The sequence below is a fragment of the Lithobates pipiens genome, unplaced genomic scaffold (genome assembly GCF_037356315.1).
Source record: "Lithobates pipiens isolate NorthernLeopardFrog02 unplaced genomic scaffold, aLitPip1_a1.2 Scaffold_16, whole genome shotgun sequence".
In the NCBI taxonomy this organism is placed as follows: Eukaryota; Metazoa; Chordata; class Amphibia; order Anura; family Ranidae; genus Lithobates; species Lithobates pipiens.
Genome location: NW_027507748.1, coordinates 652,797,760 through 652,819,989, shown reverse-complemented (window position 1 = coordinate 652,819,989; position 22,230 = coordinate 652,797,760). Strand labels below are relative to the sequence as shown.

At 42.7% G+C, this 22,230-nt stretch overlaps 1 protein-coding gene across 4 annotated transcripts in view; it reads left to right on the top strand.

The window, feature by feature from the left end:
• YAP1 (Yes1 associated transcriptional regulator) overlaps positions 1–22,230 on the top strand; it is a 94,652-nt gene that overhangs the window by 63,050 nt on the left and 9,372 nt on the right. For 2 of the 4 annotated variants that reach the window (XM_077484392.1, XM_077484391.1), the window contains exon 4: positions 6,707–6,820. The exons of the other annotated variants lie outside the window; for them this stretch is intronic. In XM_077484392.1, coding sequence (XP_077340518.1) covers positions 6,707–6,820 — 114 coding nt within the window. The remainder of the gene's footprint in view (positions 1–6,706; positions 6,821–22,230) is intronic. 4 annotated transcript variants of the gene reach the window in all.

Genomic DNA, 22,230 nt, shown 5'->3' with positions numbered 1-22,230 from the left:
TGGATAAACCATTACTTATGTATATACGCATACTTTCATGCCCTTTAACTTTTGGCTTCAGTAAAAATAAAAATCCGCTTTTAACATGGGTATTCAGCAGCCGCTTACTTTGAACCCTGTGCCTAATTCCTATTCTGCAGCTAGGCACTAGTACAGGCTGAATGAAGACTATGCTGCTGCTGCTGTCTCTTATGATTCAGAGTTGCTGTAGGAGGCATAATATAAGTTTAGGTCACATGACCAGAACGCCACAAGATCCTCTGCCTTGTGGCGGACAAGTTTAAAGCTGACCCAAGTTTTGATCCTCTTTAATTCCCACTGGTGAAGAATTGCCATACCCATGGTAGGCCACAGTCCCATGGCATCAGTCATAAATTCATGTCGGCTCTCATTTGCTGATGGTGTTCCATACAGGCCTGTTTGCAGTGATTTTTACTTTACACAGGAAATGTGTGTTTGTATTGAAATCTGTCTCCATGACCTCCGGCAGAGGTAGTAAAAAATCCCTGCTTAAAGTTCACTTTCTAATTTGGAGAAAACCACTTGGTTTCAGATGACAGCCACAGTTTGTCAGGATTGTGAGCATTTCTTGACTCATCTGCTTGGTTTTATTTCCCTCCTTGGAGAGCCTAACGGCCCCTACACAGGATCAGAAAATCGTCTGATCAATACCGATTTCGAAGCAGTCGTAGGATAATCTGATCATTATTACACCGCTCTCGATCATGGCGGTTCATGCAAATTTATCCAATGGGACGTCCACGAAATTTTTTCTTGTACTATACCAGATTGTACGATTTTTGTTTAACCACTTAGACCTCCGGAGTATCTCTCCACTACGACCAGGCCATTTTTTGCAATACGGCACTGCGTTATTTTAACTGACAATTGCATGGTCGTGTGACATTGTACCCAAACAAAATTTGTCCCGTTTCCCATACCGTCCCACAGAGCTTTCTTTTGGTGGTATTTGATCTCCACTGCTTTTTTTTCTATAGCCCAAAAAAGACCAATTTGTATTCTGCTACATGGTTTTTGGTAAGAAAACTCCCATTAAGCGTATGTTTGGTTTGCGCAAAAGTTATAGCGTCTACAAACTATGGGATGTATACTGGAATTTTTTTTTACTAGTAATGACGGAGACCATTGGCTTACAATGTGGCTGGGACATTGCAGCGTAAATTTGGACACTGACACTTTGGGAACCAGTTACACAAATACAGTGATCAGTGCTAAAAAATATACATGGTCACTGTACTAATGACACTGGCTTGGAAGGGGTTAAACATTCTGTCATACGAAAATGTTGTCAATTTAGTAACCTTATTTTTGTTTTGAGATTAGCATGCGGAAAAAAAAATCAGACGATCGTCCGTTCCAATATTCTCATCGTGTGTAGCAGGCATACTTCAAGGTACAAAATGAAAGGAGGCCCTTGATTGGTGGAATCCAATTTCAAGTACAGGGAGCAGCAGGGCCTTGCTTGCTGCCATGTCCATCCTTGAATCAGAAATCCAGGATTCCCCAAAACTCCTTTCAAACTGCATTCCCGTCACTTTCTATGCAATTGTCACCAGAGCAAATAAAGGGAGTTGGGTACAAACGTTCAGGTTTTTTTTTTTTTTTTTTTTTCGTCCAACCAGCAGGTTGAATGAAAAAAACTGACAGATTACTGCATCAACATAAGTGGAGTGTCTCCGCTGAGACATTGTTTTCTGACTAGGCTTTTTTTTGCAGCCTGTGTTGACCCGGGTGCTGTGTGTAGGCAGCCCATTGAAGTCTTTCAGGATGCGGCGGCTGCACAGACCTAGCCACTCATCCTCATGTGACCAACATGCAGGTGTCCCCGAAAGCACACTTGTCTGTGTTCAGGCTGCACATCTCTCATGTTGGGATGAGTGGCTGTGTTTGTGCAACTGCTGCGTCTTAACAGACTTCAATAGGCTGCTCTATGCAGCACCTGGAGTCCAGACACACTGCAAAAGTCTGTTCACAGTATGTAGGCCTCAGTACCCATGTGAAGGATGCCGTACTGTTCCAGACCCATCCGTTTCTTTCATTGAATTTCAGATCTTTTAATCATGGAGGCTCATCATCACAGGTGGGTGTTCCTTAAGACAGCCTGCATGCAACTACCCACTCCTTCAGACAGACATCCTCCCATCAAAGTATTTTTGTTTTTTCAGAACTACTCCCAAGAGTCAGCCCACTGCTTGCATTAGGGTGCAGGACTCTTGAGAGGAGTATTGAAAACGGGGTGCTGTGATGTTTTCAGGAAGCTATGTACAACATCCTGGCAGCCCCTCCCGCTTACCATGATGTGCCTGTATTTCACTGAGAAGCAGAGACCCATTGATGTCAGTAGATCTAAAATAAGGTAATGTAATAAAAAATGGAAAGGTGTGTTGAGGGGCAAAAAATAAGCAGGTGAAAGTTTAGCTTTAAATTGGGGTACCCCCTAAAAAAAAAAAAAAATTAAATGTCAGCAGCTACAAATACTGCAGCTGCTGACTTTTAATAATTGGACACTTACCTCTCCCAGGGTCCAGCAATGCAGGGGAACGAAGCCCCCCCCTCGTTCCCTGCTCGCGGCACCGTCATGCGTACTGTGGGCACCCGGCTGTGGCTTCACAGCCGGGCACCCACTACGCATGCGAGAGCGGCGCAGGGCGCCGTAATACGCTGTACAGTCACCTGTGACAGGTCCCAGGTGAATGTACGGCACGAGGGGAAGTGATGTCACCAGCCCGAGCAAGGAAGAAGGCAGACTACGAGGCACCCCCTAGCAACAGGTATTTAGAGGTGAGTAAAAAAAATTTTTTTTGCCATTTTTTTTTTAACTAATTTTAAGCAACTTTTTTTTTCTTTTTTTTTTTTTTTTTTTTTTGGCAACACCACTTTAAGCATACTTTGTGCACCCAGAATATTGGTAATGGTGAATTATGCTTTGCGGGGTTGCATGTTAATGATCCTCATGCCCCTAGCAGGGATAGGGTCTTTCAATGTCTCATGGGAATTGGAGTTTCAAAACAGCTGGAGAGCCGAAGTTCCCTAACAATCACAGGTATGACTCCTAGAGGCAGAGGCATGATGGGATTTGTAGTTTCAAAATAGCTGAAGAGCCGAGGTTCCCTACCCCTGCTAGAGTCATATTAGAGCTTCCTGGGATATGTCCTCTTTGGTGAGCAGGCCTGTGCACAGTGCTGTAAGCTCCCAGGAGTCCCTTGTAGCTCATGTAATGAGTAAAGTTACCTCCCCATAGGCTTATTCAGTAAATGGGAGGTGGCAACCCATAGCAACCAATCAGAATTTACCTTTCATTAGTATGGTTTAAATCATTGTTTTTCTGTGGGTCATTACACCTTGCAGCTAGTGCTGTGCTTTGTGATGCTTTCCTAAATAAGACCAACAAAAGGCCTGATGTATAAAGGCTGCTGAAGGGAACGTTTCTTACTAGGTATAGCAATCGACCATTCTTCAAACTTATATTTGTTCCAGGTTTGTAAATAAATCAAAGGTGGTTGGTTGCTAGGAGCAATAGTTTACTTTTACCTTTACCACACTTTTCAAACATCAGCCCTGGAGCAATTATTGAATACCTTTCCTACGCAGACCTGAATCTGCCAGCTGAGCTTTGCAGTCTTTTTTTTTTTTTTTTTTTTTTTTTTTTTTTTTAATTGCATTCCTTGTTGGAAGAGTTGCATCAAAATCCTACACATGTGTCCTGTCATGTAAAGCATTTTGCAGAATTCTTTGCTACTTTTTGTTTCATCTTTGCTCTGTCTCTTCATTCCTCCTTGATCAAACTTTTATTTCCAACCTTAAGTGATACTAAAGGCTCGTTATGTTTGTTATTTTTAAAGAAAAAAAAAGTTATACTTGCCTGCTCTGTGTAATGGTTTTGCACAAAGCAGCCTGGATCCTCTTCACGGGTCCCTCGTCTGTGCTCTTGGCCTCTTCCTCCTGTCAAGTGCCCCCACAACTAGGTGCTTGTTGTGGAGGCACCTGAGCCGCGCCGCAGCTCCATGTGATCTTTCAGACACGGAGCAGTCATTTGGCCCGCCTCCCTCCCTCCTGACTGGCTAGCTGACTTTGACAGTGGCGGGAGCCAATGGCGCTAATTGCTGCGTCTCAGCAAAATCAGGAGGGAAGTTCCAGACAGTTGAGGCACTTGTGCACATTGTTAGATGGGGCTCAGGTAAGTATTTAGAGGGGCTGCTACACACAAGGTTTTTTTATCTTAATGCATAGAATGCTATATGCAGTCCAAGTGGTTGCACTTTTAAATTAGTTTAAGGCCTCGTTCACGCAGGCATGTTTTCTGTGTTTGTAGAACGTCTCTAAGTGCACATAAGTGCATTTAATGATTTTATGTGGTATGACTTAATCGGCTTTTGGGTGCATCCAAAACGCAACAAAAAAATGTATAGCTGAACCAGGCCTTAAACTTAGGAGAAAATGATCTAGTAAGTAAAATAAGTATAAAGGTGGATATTATCCTCTCCTTCCTCACTAACAATGGCTGGCTTAAAAGATTCAAAACTACTTTCTTGCCAAAAACCACAGTCAGAGGGCACACTTTTGTTTCCTGCATAACACGGACCCTTCCTGTTGGCTGTCCAATGGCAAGAGTCCTTTCAGGAGTCAGAGGATGAGGGGCGTCAAGGGAGGGGCTGGGACAATGTGGGTGCAGCTGTAGCTCTGGGTTTGTAATTGTAAGTGGTGCCCTCAAGAGGACCTGGGCATCAGACTTGGCTGAGTATAACTGTTGTCACATGGCAAGAAAGAGGGGGGGGGGGGCGGCAGGATTGGTTAGACCGGGGGTTAATAATATCCTGGAGATGAGGCCCTTATGAATGAGGGCTAGATGTTCTTTGCTCAGTACTGGCTTTTCTTTTAATCCCTTCAATACAGGACATCTTTACCCCTTCCTGCCCAGGCCATGTTTCAGCTATCAGCGCTGTCACACGCAACACTGTACTCATGACATTTTTATAATTTTGTTCATACAAATAGAGCTTTCTTTTTATTTTTTGCTAAATAAATGAGAGACTGAAAATTTAGATTTTCTTTGTTACAAAATTTTTGAAAATAAATCTTCACAAATTTAGACAAATGTATTCTGCTACATTTCTTTGAATATAACCCAAATCAGTGTCTATTATTTAGGCTAGAGGAAAGTTAAGAGTCCACAAACTATGGTATATATCTGAAAATTGATCTACTGACAGCCTAGCTCTATATATCCATTTCTTGAAGCCCAAAAATGTCAGAACCGTTCAGATTTCCCTTAAATGACACCTTTTTTGAAAGAAGACCGTCCAAGGTATTTAGTAAGAAGCATGGTGAGTTTTTTTTTTTTTTTTTTATTCTCTTCATACGTTTTTGTAAAATTACGATTTATTTTTTTCTTTTTACATACTATCCCCAGTGCAGTACAGCATAGTCATATAACAGGGGTGGCGGTCATCAGGGACACTGGTGACAGTGCGAAAAAAAAGTCAAGTTCCTCCACCCCAAACCCACTCATCCATGTGTTTTATGGACCTTGCTTTATGCACTGGTGTGCAGTCATGTTGGAACAGGAAGGGTATATCCCCCAAACTGTTCCACTTTGGGAGCGTGAAATTGTCTAAAATGTCTTGGTATGCTGACGCCTAAAGAGTTCCCTTCACTGGAACAAAGGGGCCAAGCCGAATCCCTAAAAAACAATCCACACCTTAATCCCGCCCCCTCCGCCAAATGATTTGGACCAGTGCGAAAAGCAAGCTCCAGTTTGGGTTGGGTAACTTGACTGGACTGCAGTCCTGACCTCAACCCCGATAGAACACCTTTATTTAGAGTGGAGACTGTTACCCAGACCTTCTCGTGCCTGACCTCACAAATGCACTTCTGGAAGAATGGGCAAACATTCCCATAGACACTCCTAAACCTTGTGGACAGCCTTCCCAGAAGAGTTAAAGCTGCAAAAGGGTGAGCTAACTCAATATTGAACCCTACGGACTAAGACTTGGATGCCATTAAAATTCATGTGCGTGTAAAAGCAGGCGTCCCAATACTTTGACAATTAAACTGGTCTTTTCTCTGCCCCCTCCTAGAGTTTTTTTTTGCAGGCAGTCTGTAGTGGGTGGGGGCTGCTGGGTCCCTCGCACAGCTCTGCTCTCGGCACAGGCTTTGTACACCGCAGTGATGAGGTCACTGCTACTTTTACAAAGTAATAAGTGGGTTTGCAAAGGCATTGGGTGCACACAAACTGGGATATTTTTAAAGGAAATTTTTTCTTGCCCAGAGTTTAACTTTTAAATAAGAATTCCAGGTATTAATCAATGTAACTATGTATTTACAATACCTGGCCAATGCCCCTGGAAGCTGGAAATCACTGAAATAGACACCACTAACTCGAGTGATCTCCACATGAATCTGGCTACCCTGAGCTGAACGGCTGCCTTGCTGCATTCTGAATGCAAGAGGTCGGCTACTTGGCACGTGCGGCATTCAGAAAATTGCTTTGCATCTTCTCAGTGAATACAAAGAGTTCTCTGATTGAACGAGGTGGAGAATGTGACATCAGTGCCCGGCCTCGTCCAGTCAGAGAACGCTTTACATTCATTCAGAAAGTGTTTTAGATATACTTTAACAAATATTTTCATGCTTTGCCACAATGCAAAAAGTTGGTGGTGGCTGTAAAATGTTTGTTTTTCTATAGGTCCCTTACCAGATGGTTGGGAGCAGGCCATCACTCAAGAAGGAGAGATATACTACATAAACCACAAGAACAAGTCCACATCATGGCTTGACCCACGATTAGACCCACGATTTGGTAAGGAAGAATCTGGTTCTTTGTATGATTGAAGTGCAAATATCAGAAATGTAATATACCTTCAGCCCTCTTCGAAGTGAATGTATATGTGGTGGTGGGTTTTTTATTTTTATTTTTTCGATAAGAGTTGTGAGCAGTTAGGATCTCTGTCAGGTTTTCGCTGCGGTGTCACCACTAGGGACAAATACTGGATGAACCCTCTGCACACTGCTATATGCCCATTCTAGGGAACTTTACAATGAGAAACAGATTTTTAGTTTTATACATATTGCGGTACATGTTTAATCTGTTATGGAAGACCGCCACGCAGATATACAGCGGTATGGCGGCCCTCCTGCGCAAAATCTTGTAGCTGTACGTGATTTTGTGCACTGGGTCTGCGGTGACCCTCCCCCGCTGTGAGCCAATTAGCGGGTCTGGTGAACAGATCGCCATTCGACCTCTTCTATGTAAACAAGGTAGACCTCCGTTCTGTATGAGGGGAAGATGGCGGTCTTGTGTTTTTGCTAAGCAGGAACACGGATCTGTCTTTCCCTGGTTAAAGCAACCCCCCTAGGAGAACATTTAACCCTTAAAAATAATGCAGTCACAGTATGAATGGTATTGGTGGGTTTTAATTTTATTTAAGCACGGATCACTGTATTGATGTCATTGGTCTCCATAAAGTGTCACTTAGTATCAGATTTGTCGGCCGCAGTCCCGTAAAAAATCGCTGATCTCCACCATTACTAGTAAATTCAATGAATGAATATATCCCATAGTTTGTAGGTGCAATAACTTTTGACAATATACACTTATTAGATTTTTTCTTTTAGCAAAAATATGTAGCCGTATACATATTGGCCCAAATTGATGAACTTTTTTTTTTTTTTTGTGTTTTATAGCATAAAGTAAACTTTTTATTTTTTTTATTTTTTTAAATTGTCGGGTTTTTTTGTTCTAGCACAAAAAATAAAAACCAGAGATCATCAAATACCACCAAATAAAGCTCTATTTGTGGGAAAACATGGACTTCGATTTGTTTTTGGTACAGCGTTGCGCGACCGTGCAAATTTTCAAGCAAAATGGCCTGGTCATGAAGGGGTGGGGGGGTAAAACCTTCCGGGCTGAAGTGGTTAAGCTGGCCAACTGCATCAAAGTAATCCCTCTTATGGCCAGCCCTACTCTGCTCTGTCAATGCAAATGATACAGTGGGCACGATGCCAACATGGGGCATACAGACACAAGATGGGGGAGAGCTTACTAGGTTCAGATTTGGTCACTGACCTGCAATGCAACAGAAACGATATATATACCTGTGCTCAAATCCCTATAGCTTGTACATGTATAGGGAGAATGCCCTTGTTTGGCCTGGTAATCACTGTCACTGGGAAAGTTAGGAAAAATCTATTTTACAGTTATTGCAGCAGGGGATGAAGGGAAATCTTTATTCCACTGATATCCTAATAGGGTTTTCCATTTTACTTTCCTTCCTGTTGTCTCTGCGACAGGCAGTAGAGCAAAATCTCCCCAACAGGATGCAGCCAAAAAGACGTGTTTGACCCATTCAGTGCTCTGTCCAGAGCTACACACAGAAGGATTTTATCTTTGTGCACACAATGCATGAAGATAAAACCTTTGGCCTTTACAACCACTTTAAGGTAGCCACATACTCTACAATCTAATTGTAAAACTTTAGTTGTAGAAGCCACTATGAAGGACTGTTCCACACCTGAGCGATTTTTGAAGCGTGGTTTCCTGAAGGCACAACGTTTAGTTTTGTTGCATTCAGTGGTGCACATTCACCTACATGCCTGAGCACCATGTCACTTCAAGCTTTTCACTCGAAGAGTCGTTTGTTTTTCTTCCCTACAGATTTCATTGCAAGGGTGCGAAAACCGCCTTAAAATATGCATTAAAAAAAGATGCCTTCTCCTAGTAACTAGCTTTCCATTGTGTAGAACAAAAAAATCAAGCCTGAAAATGCCTGATAAAATGCTTGAATCAAGTGTGAATCGAGTGTGAATCAAGTCTTAGTGAGAGCCTCTGTCTTCATATATGAGGAATAGATGCTTTAAGTAGAATTGGTAGATCTAAAGAAAATTCTAAAATAGTTTTGTAATGTCTGGAGCCAGCTCTAAGCAATTCAGCATTATTTGAATGAATCAAGGCGGAGCTCGAGGCCTCATTCACACCATACTGCAGAGAACCTGAGACTGACGTGCAGATTTCACCTGCAGAGACACTGGTCATGTCAGTATTCTTGTGCGTTTTTAGTGAGTTTTATACACATTGCAGATTCCTGTGCAGAAGAAAAATCCACATGTGATCCCAGTGTTTTGTGATTGGGCCACATAGAACATTTTTTATTTTATTTTTTATTTAATTTTTTTGTGCCCTTGCAAAACACGTGCAGAAAAACTGACGTCTCTGCACATGGTGTGAGCAAAACCTGCATGTCTATTTAATGGAAGAGGCTGATTAAAGATATAATGGGAGATTTAGTACAGATTGTGATACAGCTGATCTTCGTTCCCCAGAAGTTGAATTGCTGTATTTAAATAGTTCTAGTTTGTGCTGGTAGTGAGTGAGGATCTGACGATGGTAACTCATTTGGTCGGCTCACAGGAGGTTCTCTGACATCAGGACAGCCATTAGACCCCTTTCACACGAGCCGCCCCTGGGCGTTAGCGGTAAAGCAGTGGTTTTTTTTTGGTGCTATTCGGCCATTTAGCAGGGCGGTTTTAACCATCCTCGCACGCCCCCCCCCCGCATGCTAGCGTCCAAAAAAGGAGTTAAATCCACCCACAAAACGCTGCCGGTATCGCAACACTGCCCCATTGATTTCAATGGGTTGCAGGAGTGAGGGAGCAGTGAGTTTACCGCTCTAAAGAAGCTGCTGGCAGGACTTTCTGACGCCCTGCCAACGCACCGCTGCAGTGTGAAAGCCCTCAGGTAGCCATATTGCATTGCTTTTTCATAAAAATATGGTGGCTGCAGTTTTAAAGGAAAGGTAATTTTTAATAACATAGAATTACAATATGTGTTGTGTCGCAGTTATGTACACTTTTTTTTTATTTTTTTTGTGTCCCTATACTGGTTTCCACTGTCACTGTAGCAGTGAGCACAAATCAAAGATTGTACAGTTTTCCCCAGAACAGGTGATGAGGGCTAATCTTCCATTGGGGAACATCGGTTCAAGTGACAACTGCCTGTGGGAATTCCCCACAATTTGGGAGATTTTCTTTTGTTGTATCTCCAGTACAGGAAGTGAAGGGAAATTTCCCCCAGTAGTAAACAGAAAGCAATAAATTAACCTGGAGGTGTTTTTAACCCTTCAGAGTTCTATTCAAAACAAATAAATGATGGCTATACGAGTCTCACTCAAAACTAGTACCCACTCCAAACCCCCAAATCAGACATGTAAGGGAGCGAGGAGTGCTTAAAGCGGAAGTTCAACTTTTGGGTGCAACTCCGCTTTACACTAAAGAGACTCGGTCAAAAGCAAAATATCTGTTTGGGAATCCTCTGACAGTCATTCCATAACTCACAAGACCAGTTGCCAGCTCATGCTTGTAAAGCAGAGTTAAAGCCTGAAAACTAGTTGAAGTGTATGTCAGGACATTTTTAGGTGTTAAAAGTGTTTTGTCATTACATATTTTCATGATGGTATATGAGGATTCATAATTCTCTCCAGAGTACTGTCTGTCATCAGTCATCTTTGCTAAATGACTGCTCAGAGAAATGGTTACACAGGCTGCCTAGAGAGTACATTACAATCGGTGTATTATCATAATGATGAGTAATAGAATTGCACCAAGCTGAGCCATATGGGCTGCCATGTGAGGCATCACAATGCTTGGCTTTTTTTAAAGTAGCATGTTGGTATATGTGCTTGAACATGCAAAGAATACAAAAAAGGTGGAGTTACTAAAACTGGCCAATCAGCTTGTAACTTCAGCTTATTTAGTTAAATCGGAGCTCCACGCAAAAGGGGAAAGCTTTGCTCATCTGACTCCTCCCCCTCCGATGGCACAATTGGCACCTTTCGGGGGGTGAGGGAACGGGACCTGGTTTTGACAGGTACCTGCTCCCATTTCTGGGTGATCTCAAATAGAGCTTGCTTTTGGTGGTATTTGATCAGCTCTGCGGTTTTTATATTTTGCGCAATAAACAAGCCAGTCAGCAAGGGGTTACGTTTTGACCGAAAAACAAACTGGAAGTTGATTGGGTTCTATGCAGAGCTGCACCAGATTTCCCACTCTGTTGTTTTTTAGTAGATCAACCCCAACGTCTTATTTCCCCCTCTGCACACAATAAGACACGAGGCCGATTGTGTATTGGAACTGCATGGGGCATCGCTGCCCATTAGTCTAATGGGACTGTAGTTGGCAAGCCCTCAATGCCAGTTCCCACTATGCATTACACCGCATGCCTGGTCAAATCACATGCGATTCTTCAGCAGTGCGATTTGAGCCATTCTGTATGGCTCAAATCGCACCGAATCCGCAGACCAGAATCTGATTGCATAGGGGTTCACACCCATGGGATCAGTTTCTACAAATCGCACTGTGTTTTGCAAACTGATTTTGGGGTGGTAACGTACACACCTGCAGCGGTTAGCATGAACAGAATTGACTGCAAATTCGCACCACATCGGTGTGAACCGGGACTCGGGCAGAATTGCTGCCCATCATTAATGAGCAGTATGTACTGTATGTGATTTATAATGCAATGTTTTGCTGATGCTATCTTTGGTCTGGATTTGTGGACTGAATTTGTGGACTGCCCCTGCAGTGGCTCCCTATTTATCAGGCAGTACATTAGGCATCCATTCTAAATGACTGCTGGAATTAGATCAGTTGAGCACATAGTCTGTTGTGTTTTTAAAGCGGTATTAAACCTAAACCTAAAACTGAAAATGTAATGTATTACAGCTTACTATTATGTGATGGTTTTTAGGTTTCTTTTTTAGGCCTTTTCCCCCCCTCACCTGGTGATCTAGCCAGTAGCACATCTGTATTAGTCTCTCTACTCTGGATGAGTGAGCACAGGTGGTACCTTTTGGCCAGCAGCACTGTCAGCCTGGGGGGAGGGGAGTGTTGGATATAATAGCCAATTTAGATACACTAACAAGCTGAAGCCAAAGGCCAGCTCACATTGCATTTTTTTTTCCTTTTTAGATAAAGGTTTTACATGAATAAACTGATCATTGTAAGCACTCCTGTCAGTGGTAAATGGTTTGTCTCTATGCATCCTCCTTATCAATGTGCTCTGTGTACAAGCCCTAAAACTACAGAGCAATGGCAGTTCAGATTATACAGCCCTGACAATGTTCTTATAAAGGTGTGAGTACTTAATTGATTATACCATTGTAAAGATCTCTCCCTGTCTAGAAAATAAATATACTCCCAGACCTATATTTAAAAAGGAACATCAAAACAGAGTGATTTCTACCTCTTCTGAGACACCGACCCCGGATTCTTCTGTAATCCTATTTTGTAATGTAATCTGTGTTGAATAAAAGGGCGATTGTCTGCTAGAATGCCAGCGTTTCAGTAACTTCAAATATGAAAGGCATTTGTTAAGGGAGCCAGTGAAGTGGTGTTCCCTTTTTGTTTGCAGGGTGTTTTTTTTTTTTTTTTTTTTTTTACATTTACGCTGTTTTTAAAGATTAACTTAAGTGGTTGTAAACCCAAAAACAAAACTAACCAAGGAAAAAAAAAAACCTGCAAGGCAAAGGCATAATGAGCTAGTATACATAGCATACTAGCTCATTATGTATTAACTTAGATTGAAGCCCTCGCAGTGGTCCTCGTTCACCGCTCCCGCCAGCGACATCACTCCCGGAGTTACTTCCGGGTATTGCGGGCTCCGGCGCTGTGATTGGCAGGAGCCACGATAATGTCACTCCCGCACATGGGAGTCGCCCGTAACGGGACATACTGCCATTGCTTCAGTGCGCATGTGCCAATGACGTCGGCAGATACAGGGGATATCTCCTAAACCGTGCAGGTTTAGGAGATATCCTGGGTAGCTACAGGTGCCGATGAACTTGGCACATGCAAATACAGGGATATCTCCTAAACCATGCAGGTTTAAGAGATATCCAGTGTAGCTACAGGTAAGCCTAATTATAGGCTTGCCTGTGGTATAAAGTGTGTTTGAAGGGTTTACATCCACTTTAAAACAATTGTAAAGCTAGAAGTTTATTTTAACTTAATGCATTTTCTGTATTGGGGTTAAAAAAAACTAAAAAACTTGTGTTTTGTCCAACCCACCCCCCTGCCCCCAAAATACTTACCTGAAACCAATGTCGATCTGGTGCTGTGCCTGTGGGCAGCGCCTTTCCCTGCTCTCTCTCTTGACATAGAGCAGCATTGGCTCCTGCTTCAATCAATCACAGCCTGCACAGAGGGCAGGGCTGAGCCTGCTCAAGTGTCCCTATAGCAAACGACTTAAGGGAGAACTCCAGCGGGGGGGTGGGGGTGGGGGCGACAGGAGCCCCCCAGTGGGGTACCCCAGAAAAGGTTTGGGGCTGCTCTGTGTTAAACCGTTGCACAGAGCAGGTAAGTATGACATATATTTGTTTGTAAAAGGTAAGGTTACTCTTATAACTCTACACTTAGTTTTTTTAATTACTATTATTTTAAAGTTACTACAGCTAAATTCTATAAGATGGTGTTTTTTGTTTTTTTTCTGTTTAGTACTAAGACTAACCCAATTCCAGGGGATAGGCAGTAAATTCTGTTATCTTAACCACTTCAGCTCCGGACCAATAAACACCTTAAGGACCAGAGGTCTTTTTGCAATTTCGCACTGCGCTGCTTTAACTGGTAATTGCGCGGTCATGCAATATTGCACCCAAAAGAAATTTGCGTCCTTTTCTTCCCACAAATAGAGCTTTCTTTTGATGGTATTTGATTGCTTCTGCGATTTTTTTTTTTTTTGCGATATAAATGGAAAAAGAGCGAAAATTTTGAAAAAAAAAAAGATATTTTCTTCTTTTTGTTATAAGAAAAATCTAATAAACTAAATTTTAGTCATACATTGAGGGCAAAATTTATTCAGCCACATGTCTTTAGTAAAAAAAATGTCAATAAGCGTATATTTTTTGGTTTGCGCAAAAGTTATAGCGTCTACAAACTAGAGTACATTTTCTGGAATTTACACAGCTTTTAATTTATGACTGCCGATCTCATTTCTTGAGGTGCTAAAATGGGAGGGCAGTACAAATCCCCCCCCAAATGACCCCATTTTGGAAAGTAGACACCCCAAGGAAATTGCTGATGGGTATGTTGAGCCCATTGAATATTTATTTTTTTTGTCCTAAGGGATTGAATAATGACAAAAAAAAAAAAATAATAATTTTTTTTACAAAAAGTTGTCACTAAATGATATATTGCTCACACATGCCATGGTTATATGTGGAATTGCACCCCAAAATATATTCCGCTACTTCTCCCGAGTATGGGGATACCACGTGTGTGGGACTTTTTGGGAGTCTAGTCGCGCACGGCACCCCGAAAACCAATCACCACCTTCAGGATTTCTAAGGGTGCAAATTTTTGATTTAACTCCTCACTACCTATCACAGTTTCGAAGGCCATAAAATGCCAAAATAGCACAAAACCCCCCCAAATGACCCCATTTTGGAAAGTAGACACCCCAAGCTATTTACTGAGAGGCATGTTGAGTCCATGGAATATTTTATATTTTGCCAAAAGTTGCGGGAATATTACAAACTTTTTTTTTTTTTGCACAAAGTTGTCACTAAATGATATATTGCTCACACATGCTATGGGCAGAAGTCAAATTACACCCCAAAATAAATTCTGCTGCTTCTCCCGAGTACGGGGATACCACATGTGGGGGACTTTTTGGGAGCCTAGCCACGTACGGGGCCCCGAAAACCAAGCACTGCCTTCCGGATTTGAATATAAAATGCTATAAAAAACAAACTAACCAGAGTCACCCGTAACACTTATACGGTGATCAGTGGTGAAAGGGTTAACTAGGGGCAATCAGGGGGTTCAAATTTTTATTAGGTAGTATATGGGGGTCCCTGGCGCTATATAAAAACCTGACGGGGAACCTAAATAACTAACTGGCTAACCAGCGTCACCAGTGACACTTATACTGTGATCGCTGGTGAAAGGGGGTGAAAGGGTTAACTAGCAGCAATCAGGGGGTTAAAACCATTATTGGGTAGTATATCGGGGTACCTATCGCTATAAAAACCTGGCGGTGAACCTAAAAAAATAACTAGCTACCTAGCAACTGTAGCGACACTAATGCAGCGATCAGAAAAACGATCGCTTAGTGACACTGGCAAAAGGGGGTGAAAGGGTTAACTAGCGGCAATCAGGGGGTTAAAACCATTATTGGGTAGTATATCGGGGTACCTGGCGGTGAACCTAAAAAAAATAACTAGCTACCTAGCGACACATGCAGCGATCAGAAAAATGATCGATTAGTGACACTGGCAAAAGGGGGTGAAAGGGTTAACTCTAGGGGCAATCAGGGGGTTAAATCTTTATTGGGGGGTGATAGGGGGCTACCCTGGACCTAACACTAACTGTCCTGACAGTTTTTACTGTCACAACTGACACTGAATGCATTGATCAGTAAAGAAATGATCAATGCAATCAGTGACACTGTGACTGGGGGGGGAGGGGGGGCGATCGGGGGGGGGTTTGTGTGCCTGTGTGTACCTACATGTCAGTGTAGTGTTGGTGCACACTTACTTTTACTCTTCTCCTCGTAGTCCGGTCAAAAAGACCGCCCCGAGGAGAATGACATCACTTCCTCCTTCCTGTGTAAACAATACACAGGGGAGGAAGCTTCTCATTGGCCAGGAGCGATCCAGAGGGGGTGGCCGAAAACCAACGGCCATCCCCTCATCACGGAGCGCTCCTGGACCGAATCGGACCGCCGTAAACAGCGGGAGGGGGTCCGATCGGACCCCCCACCCGCTGGAAGGCAATCACGTAGATGTACGTGATTGTGCCTGCCTGTGCCATTGTGCTGACGTACATTGGCAATACGGCGGTCCTTAAGTGGTTAAATCTGCCCTCTGGGTTTACTGTCATTTAACTAGCTCATTAGGACCAAACTGGCCCACACTCTTGTATGCTAGCTAGGTGCGCCCTCTGAGTGCTGTGCAAACTGCATGTAGCCTCTGCTACATACAGTATTACAGCTATGTGTTCCATGTGAGAGTCTCGCACCAATAGCAAAATAGTTAATCTGAGTGGTGCTCAACTATTCATAGACAGCTTTGTATTCTCTGAAGTCGGCGATCGTGACGTCGCCTGTCTGCCTCAGCCAATCAGAGGAAACTTTGTATCCAGTCACAAAGGTGCCTATAAATGGCTGAGCACAGCTCCAATTTGTACCGGTCGTGAGACGGGAGGGTCTCATCTCACTGCGGGGGGGAGGCAGTTTGCTGTATTTAGCTGAGGCTACCTAGCATTTATACAGCGTGCCCAGTGGGCACACTGGTTAGTATAGAAAATTGTTTGGGCCAGACCAATTAGAGGGACAGTAAAACCGGAGATCAGCTTTAAGGTGGTTTTATGGGCTAATGTAGAATAGGTTATACTCATTTTTGCTACCACTTGTTAAGCTTTTGTGTATATCGGTGTCTAATGTGAATATGTTCTCAGACCCAACCCATTCTCTGCAGCAGTGTAGTAAATTGCATAGTGTTCTCCCATTCACAAGATATATTTTCCTCACACCCTGACAGACCCCAGTCTGGGTTTTATACAATAGGTGCTACTGGCAGAAGCCATTGTTGTTTTTGGCAGCCTGACAAGTGGTTTGGAATAGGGTGCAGCATTCTAGAGCTGATAAACACTGCGCCATCCCTACAGGCCAAGCAACGATGATTGGGGGTGCTGGGTGCAATGTTTGCTTTGAGGCACTTCACTTTCCAAACATTCGGACACTCCTTTCGGGCCTTTTTACACGAACCCATTGAGGGCTAAGTAACCATCTCTTTAAAGTCGCCCATACTTCTTGCACTCCCTCACCACTCCGTGTAGTTTACATAGGTGCACTCCCAGAGCAATGAAGGGTTGACATTGCTTGGCCTGGTGGTTAGCTGCTAAATCTGGGGTGGGAGTCTTCAGAGGCTACATGCTCACCCATACCATGACAAATACTCCAGTGTCTCTGCAGTGGGGTAAATGTAGCAAAGGCAAATATAAGTTGGTCAGTGGAAGGAAGGTTCCCGGTTTAGTCACATACATTACATCTTTAGTTGTAGAAGCCGTTAAGGACTGTTCCACGCTTGAGCGACTTTGAAGCCTGCTTTCCTGACGGCACAACATTCAGATGTTGTATTCAGTGGTGTCCGTTCACACCCGAGCATCGTATTTCTTGAAGCTCGTCACTTCGAAGCTCCAAAATACATGAGCTTCTTCAGGGCAGAGTCGTTTGTTTTTGGTCCCTACAGATTTCAGTGCGAGCATACGAAAAACACCTGAAAACGTGTATTGTTCCTTCTTGGCTTTCCATTGGCTAGGGAAAAAACACGTTAGCCTGAAAATGCACAAGCATGAACTTAGCCTTAAGCCAGCCATAGACTGTTCAAATCTCATCCAGTTCAACAGGGACCACCTGAGATTCAAATCCTTTATGGGCAAGCTCAATGTACCAAAGTTGATCAACCAACTTGGGTACAACCAACCTGTTGGATTTTACATGCAGTCATTGCTAGCTGCTACTATAGGAACTAGCAGTAATCGCTGTGCTCTCCTGGTGGGGGCGCCTTACCCCAACCCCCCACCAGGAGATCACAATGGCTCTGCGGGAGCGATTACCCCATCAACACTGACCCATGGTTGCAGGAAAAATCGCTCCGTCTATGGCCGGCTTTAGTGAGTCTGTTGGTCCATCTAAAGAAAATTATATAGAAATAAGATTTAATGTCTGTGGCCAACTCTTGGGCTGCATTCACACCTGAGAATGGCGTCTGAATGTGTTACGGTGTATTCGCTTTTTATTTTTTCCACATTGGGGACCAGCGTAAAGGTTAAGATTAGGAGTTGGGGTTATATTTTTTGTTAGGATGTTAATCATAAAATAATTAATAGTATTATTAAATACACAAATAATCATTTATAAGAAATACATTCAATAAATGGATACGAAGTAATAAAAAATTCACCCTTAAAGAAATAAAATAACTAAACACCCTAACACAAAATTATAAAAAAAAAATGTTTGGGTGTTTACATTTTAATAATGCGCAAAAAAAGCGTGACAAAACGCACACAAAGCGCAAATGGTGCATTTCTATGGGAATAAAAATGCTCAAATCTGCCCAATTCGAGCCACAAAAAAAACCTTGAAATTTTTTGAGCTTCAGGTGACATGGAGATGTGAACCATCTCGATTAAAGAATTATTTTTTTTTTCCTCCAGCATTTTGGAGCGTGGAGCTTCCAGCTACAAAACACTGAGGTGTGAATGGGGACGTGAGCAATCCAGCAACATTTGAATGAATTGAGACATTGAATGTCTCTTTACTGTATGGAAGAGGCTGTAAAGACATAACACACATTGTGTTACAGCCGATTTTTGTTCCTCTGTCGAGTTGCTATATTTAAATAGTTGTAGTTTGTGCTGGTAGTGAGGATCTGTCAATGGGAAATCATTTGGTCAGATCACAAGAGGCTCTCCCTGGAACCTTCCACAGTCCCGTAATTGTCTCTCGTGTTAATTACTATTTGTCATAGTGTAAGCATTAATTATCACTGGAGACAGTTTTTCCTCCACTCTTTTTGTTTCGGGACAGAAATGGTGGTTTGCCAAGATCTGGGTAGTTAATTGGGGGTTTTGTTTTGGAGACTTTAGTTGTAATCTCTCCCCTGCCCCCATGTCCTGATTCTCCCTGTAACCAGAGCAGAGCTTTTTGTTTTTTGGTCTGCCTGTGAGGTCTGGGCATCATTTCACGTGCTAGTTAAATACGTTTTGGGTTTGTAAGAAGTGGAAAGAAGACAGCAAAAAGAACGAGGTCCAAGTTTTTAATGGCTTGTTTGTCAGACATATTTAAAGCTGAACATCAGGCAGACTGCTAAATACACAAATGAAATGCCTGTTTGGAAGGTGTTTTAGCTGCCAAAGAAATTGTAATTCTATTCAGTTAGACTTTTAGACTTCCAGGCCAAGCAGCACGGCATGCGTTTGGACTTCCCTGCAGACTATATTGTAATTGAGCAATAGTCTAGTCTAGGACCCACCTGCAGCCTGTGATTGGATATCAAAGGCATCGCAGCACAATAATGATGTCATCCCCGTCCGCTGTTCTCCTGTACGCACGTTTAGAAAAGTAATTGCACTGTGCAAGTTGACCCCTGGTTAGTTTATTTTATCTTTTTGGTCGCCGCCCCAATTTAGAGGGTTCCAAGAAAATTGCTGAGGGTTGTGGCAGTCCTCTAGGAAACATGAGAATGACCTCTTTCCAGCTCCACCCACATACCTTTCTTTAAAACTCTATTTCTGTATTGCGGGTGTTTCATCAGATTAGGCGACCTGTCAGAATTTGTAACTTGCTACACCCGGCACTCCAGCAAGTGGACATCTTACACCCAATGGAGACTTGCATTTCACACTTATTTTTTAACTGTAAACTGAGCTTATATGGTGAAATACAGTATTTATAAATACGTGGCATGGTTTACGTGTTGAATTATAAAAGCAGAGGTGTTCTATCAGATCAGAAAACCTGTGAGATCAGCAGGCTTGCCACTGCTTTTAAAATCTAAACAGTCTGGATTTCTAAAAACTGTATTTTATCATGCAAGCTGTTTACTGCTAAAAATAAGTGTGAAATGCAAGACTCCAGTGGGTGTAGCAATGTCCGGTTGTCGCCTGCTCACTGTATCTTTACTGTGGAGGAGTGCCGGGTGTAGCAAGATGGCGGCGACTGAACATCACTTCTTTTTCATATTCTGATGGCTCACCGAATCTGACGAAACACAGGCATGATCCAATTTAGAGGAACTTCAGTCACCATTGTCGTCCTCAGCTTTCAATCCCCAACCTCAACCCTTTGGCACCACCATCTTTGAAGATCCAGTACCTGCGCAGATGTGCCTGGCCTTTGGGACCTGCAGTACACCCTGAAATCCGGGACCTCGTGTTTTTTGGCGTGTCTCCATGCATGGGCAGGGAATCGCCACACGTGCACAGATGGGCCCACAGCTCTCTGCTGGGTCTCAAAGCCACGCTACACGTCTGCACCATGGATCATGGTGGTGCACATGTCCTGTCAGAGGCATCTGGGAGTGCAATACATTTTTTATTTTTTTATTTTTTTTAAATAAAGTAGTAAAGACAAATTGCATGGGCTTTATTGGGTGAAGATCTGCTTTCATTTGGAATTCAGGTGCCAATAAAATGTTTTAGTGCCACAAAAATGCCGATTTATAATGGGTTAAGATGTGAACATTTTGTGGAGGTCGGCGTGTGCAACAAGAGGGCAAGTGTTCCTTATCTTGGAAGGCCGTATTGTATTCTAAAGATGGACTTCAGTGACAGTTCTCCTAAAGCCTAGTACACAAAATACCAATGGTACGATAAGCTGATCGTTGGTACGCAGTTTTCGAGAGCCAATCATGATAGTTCATCCAAAATTATCCGACCTGACAAACGCGAAAATTTTTCTCATACAATACCAGAACGTCCGATTTTTTTATTTATTTCTCATCAGTATAGTTTTGATACGAAAATACATTACATCACTTCTGAAGAAGTTTTCTGTTTTGTATGAGAAGTTTCATAAATTGAGTAACCTCATTATTTTCGATATGAGACTAACATGCAAAAAAAGACAATCATTCGTCCAGTCCCATCGTGTGTATGACCCTTTCATAAGATTGTCATGATTGAAAGATCTTCTATCTAGCAATCCTGTAAACTTAGACTCTAATATGTAATCCCATAGGAAAAACTATTAAAAGTGTAATTATCGCACCAACTTTAGCCTCAGGCTACCCAATGACTTTAGAAGCAGTCTGACCGCCCTCAGGCCAGGACATCCTGAGACCGATGCAGAATCTTCCATACGGATATGAGGTTGTATCTGACCGGAGATCCAAGCTCCTGTGACGGCACAGCGTTTTCTACAAAGTGTTGCAGTGCTGTATAGGGAAAATAATGAATAATGGGGCTGACTTATTCCAGGGATTTCTACTTCTAGGAAACTGCTAAATATTGCACGTACTGTTACTATTAAGCAGAGAAGAACTGATTTCTGGTTTGTGTAATGTTTGACAGCCTTCTATTTATCGTGCATAGGAGTAAGCGCAGCGTGCTCCAAGATAGATTCTTCTGTGATTTGGGTGAATGCTGAGCAGAGCGATTTTGATGTCTACATGGAGTTCAGATGGGGTGTGCAACACTAACAGGCGTAATGTGTCTTGTAGTTTAATCTTGATGTCATACCCAGGCGCATGTGATGTAAGCAGGGAAATGCTGCAGAGCAGTGGTGGCCAACTTGGAAATTAGCCTCAAGTGTGGCACCTGACACTGCATGAGGACCATACAGTGGCAGTGTTGTGCATTAAAGTGTAAACAAACAAAACTTTTTTTTCTTTTTCTTTTTTTTCACTTTTTTAAAACTTTTGTTTATTAAATGGAGTGGAGAGGGATTAGAACATATGTCCGTTTTTTTTTTATTTTTTATTATTATTTATTTTTTTGTTTTTATTGCAGTCTGTGCTCCCATTAGGGAGATTTGCCCTCTATTTGTCCTGATTTCCATTATCATTGAAAGTGAAAGAAAATCCAAAATATTGGGTTGTCCCCAGAAAAGTAATAGAGGGGCTATCTTCCAATGGGGACACTAGTTCTGGTGACCTGCGGGTCCCCAAGGAATTCTCTTACTCTGCGGGGGATTTCATGTTGCTTCCTGTTTGGCTTTGAGATGGGAAGTGAAAGGAAATATCCTCCGTTTGGGTTTGGGGCACAGACAGAAAAACCCTCCCCATCTCTATCCCAAATGGTGGTGGGGGGGGTAAGTGTTGTCAATAGTTCTACTGCAAGTCAGGCAACCCATTCAAAATGAATAGGCTGTAACACACCTTGGTTGTCGAAAATGTCACCTTGCTGCAATTTTTGCAGCATATCCCAGTGCACCCTAAAGAGGAAGTGGGAGATGAATAACTCATCTTCGGTGTCAGTGACAATATTCATAACTCTCAGTATTTGTGGTGTTGGCAGATATAGTATCCCACAGCATTATGTCAGTGGTCACACTCCAAACCCCCAGAGTTTCTCGGTGGATACAACAACACCCAGCTTTGGAGTCATTGGCAAGAATAGTAACCCCAACATTGGTGTCGGTGGTCACAATGGCCCACACAAACTTTGGTGGTCAGTAGCAGTGCTGATAACCACCCCCCCCCCCGATCACGATTT